Genomic DNA, 8,498 nt, shown 5'->3' on the forward strand with positions numbered 1-8,498 from the left:
TAATAGATTTCCAAAGGTATTATCTTCATAGAAAAATCATATTTCATGTTTTTATTGAACATATAATGCTAAGATATCATAATACTAAATAATACCCAAAGGCAAAGTGAAATAAATAGGTTTTTGAGTGTGCACAAACTCAAGTCAACAGATATTAAGATAATTTCTATACTCTCTTTCAGTAACATACACTTGCATTTTTGTATGTACATAAAGAAAACATTGCATCCTAAACGTGCGAAAGAATATGGCTTATTTTATTTTTCTTAAGCCTAATTCATTTTAGAGTGCATGAATAGTTTGGATGGCGATCTCACTAATTTTCTCAATAGTATGATACTCATAGATTGTAATTGCAATCGAGTCCTTTATTTAGAAGTAAGGGAATAAAATGTTGTATATAACAATTTATTAATTTACGTTTATAACAAAAAATTATATACATTATTTCAGTGAAATTAATAAGAGGCACAAATGCATCATTCATAATTTTCCTAAATATTTTATTTTATTTGAAACTTGAAAAAAAAAAAAAAAGAATTCATTTTTTATATTTAATTATTAAAAATTTAAAATAAAAAAGATATTAAATGAGTAAATCAAAAAAATAATCTTAGATATCTTTAATTAATTTTTTCTTAATGTTTAATCATATTAAAATAATTTTTCATTTTTCACATTATTAAATATAAAAAAAAACATTAAAAAATTATAAATTTTCTTCTTCTTATATTCTTTTTCTTCCTTTTTCCAAAACAAAAATCCTAGATTAGATTTGTTAGAAATTCTCATTCCAAACTCCGGAGTAGCATTTGGGATTCACAAGTCAAAAGTCAAAAGTTTCCCCACCAATCAGCGCCCTTCTTCACTTCCGAACTCCTAACTTCTCTGCAACCAAAAACCCGAACCAAACTAAACCTAGAGCTTCAAACATGGCGATTCCATCAAAATCTTCCCATCTCCTTCTCCTCCTCCTCCTCACCCTAACCCTAATCCTTCACTCTTTCGCACCCTTCAATGCCTCCGCCGACTCCGACTCCGACTCCGAATCCGACCCGGCCGCGGAGCTCCTGGCCCTCCAAGCCCGATCCAAGTCCGGCGTGATCCGCCTCGACGACCACTCTATCAAGCGCTTCCTCACCTCCGTCAAGACCCCTAGGCCCTATTCCGTCCTCATTTTTTTCGATGCTGCCCAACTCCACGACAAGCAGGAGCTCCGACTCCAGGACCTCCACTCCGAATTCAGCCTCCTCGCCTCCAGCTTCATCTCCAATAACAAGGATTCTCCCTCCAAATCCAAGCTCTTCTTCTGCGACATCGAGTTCAAAAATTCACAATCCACCTTCGCCCAGTTCGGCGTCGAGTCTCTCCCCCACATTCGATTCGTCAACCCAAATGACAGAACCCTGAAGGGATCGGAGCAGATGGGGCAGGGCGACCTCTCCCGCCTCGCCGAATCTATGGCCGAGTTCGTCGAATCCAGGACGAAGCTCACCATCGGCCCGATCCAAAGACCCCCAATGTTTTCCAACAAACAGTTGATAATTTTCGGGATCGGGCTTCTGATTTGGGCACCCTTTGCTGTGAAGAAGATCCTTTTGGGTCAGACAATACTTCACGATCCGAAGATTTGGCTCGGATTCTCTGTGTTTGTGTATTTCTTCAGCGTTTCGGGGGCTATGCACAATATAATTCGGAAGATGCCGATGTTTTTGGCCGACAGGAACGATCCTTCGAGGCTAACATTCTTCTATCAGGGATCTGGGATGCAGCTTGGGGCGGAGGGTTTTGCAGTGGGGTTTTTGTACACGATTGTGGGGTTGTTGCTGGCGTTCATGACACGCATTCTTGTGACGGTAAAGAGTGTGACGACCCAGAGGATAGTGATGATTCTGGCATTGTTCGTTTCTTTTTGGGCTGTGAAGAAAGTTGTTTATTTGGATAATTGGAAGACAGGTTACGGCATTCATGCCTACTGGCCTTCAAGTTGGAAATGAGACGGGCAAAGATGCATCCTTCATGCCTCCAATTGGAGGTAAAGAAGTTTTTTCTTTTTTTGTGTTTTTATGAATAGTCATAACTTGGTACTGAAACTTAGATGATCTTTGAGATTTTGAGTGCAAAACTTTGCCTCCAAAAACAATCAATCACCTGAAAACCTTGTCTGTAATGGCTTATTTTGCTCAATGGATTTATGTGCTTTGGAGGCTTAGTGGCTTATAATGCTGATAACAGACATTGCATCTAAAATTTTGTCTCGGTTGGATTTGGTAGTGCGACATCTATACTTTACTCTGACTGTAAACGGGTTCTGAAGTTGCACCAAGCTAGTTGTTTTTAATTTAATTTGCTGTGGGTGTTTATTTTATTTTTCTTTGAATGCACACCACATTTCCTAGACAATATCCAATTTATTCCTAGTATAAATTATGCAGTTGTTAAATGTGGCAAGAGGTGGAAAGGAGGGTTCATCTTAAAGTTGTTCAATTTAGTTGTTTTCCTTCTAAGGGCCAGTGACTGGTTTGCTTGTTTGGTGACATAGAGTTGATAAACTAATAAATGATGAAGATTGTATGCTTTATCAACATAGGACATTAGTCCACAATCTGTTGGGAAGTGAGTGGGAAAGCAAAGAGAAAGATTGTTGGGATTATCCCACATCGATTGTGAAAGGGGCTGGTGGTCAGTTATTAAGTGTGAGGAGAAGTCTCACCCCATGAGCTAGCTTTTGGGGTTGAGAATGCCCTAAACCACCTAACACTGGTATCAAAGCCATGGTTCAACATTCTCCCCGAGATGCCGAGTACGTGGTGTCACCGATTTGACCTTGACTCCAAATCCTCAATCCTCCATAGAATGGACTTGATTTTTTAGTTCTTACTTGCTCAAACGATATAATTGAAGCAAAATCATACAAAACCGACTGCACGGTTGTGTTTAGAACAACCCAAAACCTTAGAAACAAATCTAACATTGTCAAAAACAGACCTGAAATTTGCTGAATCTACGTAAAAACTCATTCTTAAGTGGGTTAACTCAGTAACGAAATATTCCTTGACTGACGGAATATTTTCTGGCCATTATGACACCGTTTGCTGAGGTGGCACTGATGATGTGGCAGTGGGGTCCAGTGATAATTGTGCTAAATTATACTAGATAAATTTCCAAAGAAGTAGGAGTCACAATGGACCGCTTAAATCTCACTTTCCTAAACATAATTTTCCTTAGACACGTAATTAGCACAATATATCACTACAAAAGTGATGACGTGACAGTGGAGCCTTGCGATGACGTAACAGTGGGGCCCAATGATGATGTGGTAGTGGGCCCAGTGATGTCGTAGCAGTGGGGCCCCAGCGATGACTTGGCAGTGGCCTCTGTGGTGACATGGTTGATGATGTGGCGGGGTGATGTGGCACCTTGGTGGTGACTTGGCAGAGGAACACGCTGGTCCTTCTTCAACCTTCAGCCCTTGTGATTGCAGCAACGATGATTCTGAGAAACAAAGTATGATTTTGGATTTTGCGACGGCCCATGTGACTTCATTCAGAGTCCATTTTTTACGTCATTTTCACCGTTGGGGTTATCCCACATCGGTTGTGTAAGGGGCTGGTGGTCAGTTATTAAGTGTGAGAGAAAATCTCATCCCATGAGTTAACTTTTGGGGTTGAGAAGATCCTAGACCACCTGACACTGGTATCAGAGTCATGGTTCAACATTCTCCTCGAAATGTTGGGTACATGGTGCCGCTGATTTGGAGCCCAATGTGTGAGGGGGAGATTGTTGAGATTATCTCACATCGGTTGTAGAAGGGGCTAGTGGTCAGTTATTAAGTGTGAGGGAAAGTCTCACCTCATGAGCTAACTTTTAGGGTTGAGAAGATCCTAGACCACCTAACACAATCATCTTTGATAGATGGGTCATTGCTTGTGCAGTGTTCTTAGCAATGTCAAGCTCAATGTGCTGTTCCCATTTAGGATGCATCTTCTTTTTAGTTTCATGAGGGTTTAGATGATTCTCTACAATTATGATGAGCTGATCCAATGAAACTTGGACGGTGAACATAGGAAACTCTGGGAATAAATATTGAAACCTTTTCTCCTAAATTGCGGGGAGGGGGGGGTTTCTCTAAAATTCAGACATACTATTAACAATATGTTGGTTTAATGTGGCTTCTTACTGACATTCTCCTTTTAATTTAGCCTTATCTCAAAATGTGTAAATATTTTCATTTTTCTTGAAAGTTGAAGCTATCAGCACCTTGTAGCTGTGAGCTTGGTGAACCATATTGCTTGTATGCTTCACACTGAGATTCTTGTATGACTAAGTTGATGGAAAGCTTTATGAGCTATTGGATTAATGCTTGCATATCAGGTGTGTTCTTTGGTGATCAAAGACCCAAAGTTCATTGTTCAATTATCTCTCTCTAGACATCATTTGAACTCATCAATTAAAAATACGTTAGAAATAATTCTGTTCAACCTTTTTGTTTGGCTGTAGTGCAATGTTAACAACAAAACTCTGTCTGCAAAGGCTAAATAGTGGATTTGGAGCTCTCTCTCTCTCTCTCTCTCTCTCTCTATTGACGCTTGCATGTAGGGAAATTTCATAATGTGAAGTATTGAATAGAAGAGATGGCTGGATCTGGCCTCCTTTAACCAAATAAAAAATGAGATTCAGCCCCTCGTCTTAATTTGTCATTGTTTGCATCACAAGTACATAAATGAAGTTCTTTTAAGGTGAAAATTTTGAGAATAATAATTACGTGGATGGGAACAAGATTATGTTTTTCCTAGCTGCTTGGACTTTATGGACTATAATCACTGCTAAGCCATAGTGGCCTAAGTCTATTAATAATGCTTGTGCGGGTGGTGCTTGGACTTGAAACACAGAGGAAGCAGCTGTGTTGCTGGTTTCTTGTTGGTTCTTTGTCGAGTCTATTGCTAATTTGTGGGTTGAGCTCGTACAAGAAAGATGGAGCAATTACATTGAATTTAATTGCAAAGGGAATAGGGCTGTAACAGCTTCTGTAACATTATTTTCCCTCTCCTTTAGTGGAAGAAATCTTATCTAGTTATGTCATGCCATGACCCAAAAGTGCTGAAAAAGCAGATTGACTTATACAACTAGCAAGCATTCATTCAAATGAGGCAGAGAGCTAAGGTTGAGTTATAATGCTTATTCAAGTTTCTATATAATTCCCTTTTCAAATCTGTACCAGATCTGTTCGGACATTTTCAAGTGAACCGCATCCTTGTAGAATTACCTCTTTGTTTCAGTAGACCACTGTCATCTTCTCTCGTCTGGGTTATAACTTATAACCCAGCAGGGCCTTCCTTCCCAGCCTAGGTCTTGCCCGCTTCCACATTCAAAGGCTTGCTGTCTATTCTTGAATCATGGTGCTGCGGAGTCTTTTTGGGCTAGCCGCCCGATGACTTGCTGTCAACCTCACCGATCACTTCTTTGCGGCAGTTGACTAGAAGTCTTGAAGAGGTTTACACATACGTAACTCTACTCGTTTAACCTAGCCAAAAAAGCTTGTCCAAATTATTTATTTTTGTGACAGCTTATGCTCAAATTATTATGGTGCATATTTTAAGTTGGTTCTACTGAAAACTCTTATTGGAAGGTGTTTTGCAAGTTATGTTTCATTGAAAATCAATGACGCTAGTGGACAAGTAATGTCTGATGGATGGGCATGCCATTATGAAACTGCGTTGTAACCAGGAAGAGTCCCAAGGACTTTAAAATGCTTATATTTTAGATGCAAATTCTGCAATAAGCCTCTTGATGCATTGAACTGTTTCTCCAAAAATATGCTTCTATTTCATGAATTGATTAGGAATTGATTAGGGGAAAAGGCAGATGTTTTTTTTTTGTCTCACAGCTGCTTTGTGCCTCTCCCTCATGTTTTCTTGCACTATATTTGAAAGTATGAATTTTAGACATTGAGTTTAGATTTATATAGATTTGGACAAAATTCAATACAAAACTATATTGAACTTCTTTCAAATCAACACCAATTCAAATTCAAGATTCCAAATTCATGTTCTTAAACACTATCTTATCATTTTTCTTTCTTATTGTAATTTTTGTTTGTTTGGCCCACTTTCAACCTAGCTCCATTTTTCAATTGAAAAACATAATTTTTTTCCAAGTAAAAAGCTTAGGTTTGTTATAAAAGATGCAAAAAATAAATAAATAAAGATGAGACAAAAATATACGTGGTTTGACTATACCTTCTTCGCGAGCGGTTATGATAAAAAATTTCACTATTTCGAGAGGAATTAAAGATGATTTGTAACTGGTCTTGTACAAGATATCTTTCTTTTCTTTATCTCTCCTTTTCTTTCATTATTTCTACTTCAAGCATGCAATGTATATGTTCCAAATGAGATGGGGAGGGTGTCCTTTTATAGGGCAATATGAATAACAAAACATTTATTGAGGTGGAAAAACAAAGAGGTGGAAGATGGAAGATAAGGGATGACATTCATATTTTTCATAACACTCCCCCTTGGATGTCATTCATATATTATTTTATTCTGTTAAGATCTTTAAGATGTCTCATTCCGATGAGATGAACTAATTTTTTGAATGTTGTAGTAGGTAGAGTTTTGGTGAACAAATTTGCTAGATTATCACTTGATCAAATCTGTTGAACATCTATATCACAATTCTTCTGGAGTTCATGTGTATAGAAAAATTTTGGAGAGATATGTTTTATTCTGTCACCCTTTATGTATCATCCTCTTAGTTGAGCTATACATGCATTGTTGTCTTCATATAAAACTATTAGAATATCTTTAATTGATTGAGGACCACAATTTGTTTGGATATGAAAAATCATTTATCTGAGTCACATGTATCATCTACTAGTTTCATGAATAGTTAGTGTTTCAGAATGATTTGATGATGTTGTTGTAATCCTCTGTTTTACTGATTTTCAAGATATAACAGTTTTCCGTAAAGAAATACATACCCAGTTTGAGATTTAGCATTGTGAGGATTAGATAGATATTCAACATCTACATGTTCTTCTAGTTCAGATTTGGAATCAAATGAGTAGAATAGACCCAAATCATATGTACCTCTCAAATAGCATAAAATGTGCTTAATTCCATTACAGTGTTGTCGAGTAGGAGCAAATTTATATCTTACTAGTAGATTTATAACAAATGTCATGTCAGGTCTTGTACAATTGGTCGAATATATTAGAGAACTGATAACACTTAAAAATGGTACTTCAAGATCAAGTAATTTATCCCCCTCATCATGAGGTCGAAATAGATCATTCTTAACATCAAGTGATAGCACCATCATTGGAGGTCTCAAATGATGAACTTTGTCTATATAGAATTGCTTTAATATCTTTTCGATATATTTAGATTGATGAACAAGAATTCTGCTATTTGCATGTTCAATATGTAGGCTAAGACAATATTTTGTCTTTCCTAAATCTTTCATCTCAACTTTTGCCATTAAATAATTAGCAGCTTTAGTGAGCTCTTCAGGAGTCTCAACTAAATTCAAATCATCAACATAAACAACAGTTATAGCAAATCTGAATTCTGATATTTTAATAAAATGCATGAACAAATTAGATTATTCATGAATCCTTCTTTCATACGGTACTCACTTAATCGATTGTAGCACATGCGTCCATATTGCTTTAATCCATATAAAAAACGTTGGAGTTTAATTGAACATAAATTTTTGGGTTTTACTTCAAGCAATTTAAATCCTTTGGGGATTTTCATATAAATTTCATTATCTAACGATCCATTTAGGTATGCTGTTACTACATCCACAAGACACATACTCAGTCGTTGAGCGACTTCGAGCCCAATTAAGAATCTGAAAGTGATTTCATCAATTACAGGAGAATATGTCTTCTCATAATCAATTTTGGATTTCTACGAGAAACCTTATGCCACAAACCTTGCTCTATATCGAGTAATTTTTATTATTTTCATTTCTTTTGCACACAAATACTCATTTGTATCCAACGAGTTAGACATCGTTTAGTGTCTGGACTACAGGTCCAAAAACTTCTCTTTTTTTTATAGAGATAATTCTGATGTGATAGCCCCTTTCCATTTTGGTAAATCACTTCTATATCAACATTCATTAATAGATTTAAGTTCAAGATCCTCATTACTTCTACTAATGTCAGTTGCTACAGCATATGCAAATGTGTTATTGACAGCAACTTTATTTCTATCCCACATTTCTCTTTTCAAAATGTCTCTTTAGGAGTTTTTTCTTCAGGAGATTCCTCTTCAGGAGGTTCCATAATATGGATTTTATTTTCAGGAGAAACGGATTTGTGAATGTCGAATGAGTTATCCACCTCTGTAACCTCTTCTGGAGTGTTTACATATTTTAATTTTCTCCTTTTAGGAGTTTTATCTTTTGCACCAATAGACATTACATGTTTAACTTGTAGTTTATGTTCATTAGCCGGCTGTTATCCTTCAGGGACATCAATACGTGTT

At 37.0% G+C, this 8,498-nt stretch overlaps 1 protein-coding gene across 1 annotated transcript; it reads left to right on the forward strand.

Annotated features, from left to right (window-relative positions):
- Positions 1-763: 763 nt before the first annotated feature.
- LOC131153203 (probable dolichyl-diphosphooligosaccharide--protein glycosyltransferase subunit 3B) lies at positions 764-2,250 on the forward strand. The gene has a single exon (XM_058105354.1). The coding sequence runs from the start codon at positions 933-935 to the stop codon at positions 1,995-1,997; it is 1,065 nt and encodes a 354-aa protein (XP_057961337.1). The 5' UTR covers positions 764-932; the 3' UTR covers positions 1,998-2,250.
- The last annotated feature ends 6,248 nt before the right edge of the window (positions 2,251-8,498 follow it).

This window comes from Malania oleifera, chromosome 4 (assembly GCF_029873635.1).
Source record: "Malania oleifera isolate guangnan ecotype guangnan chromosome 4, ASM2987363v1, whole genome shotgun sequence".
Classification (NCBI taxonomy): Eukaryota; Viridiplantae; Streptophyta; class Magnoliopsida; order Santalales; family Ximeniaceae; genus Malania; species Malania oleifera.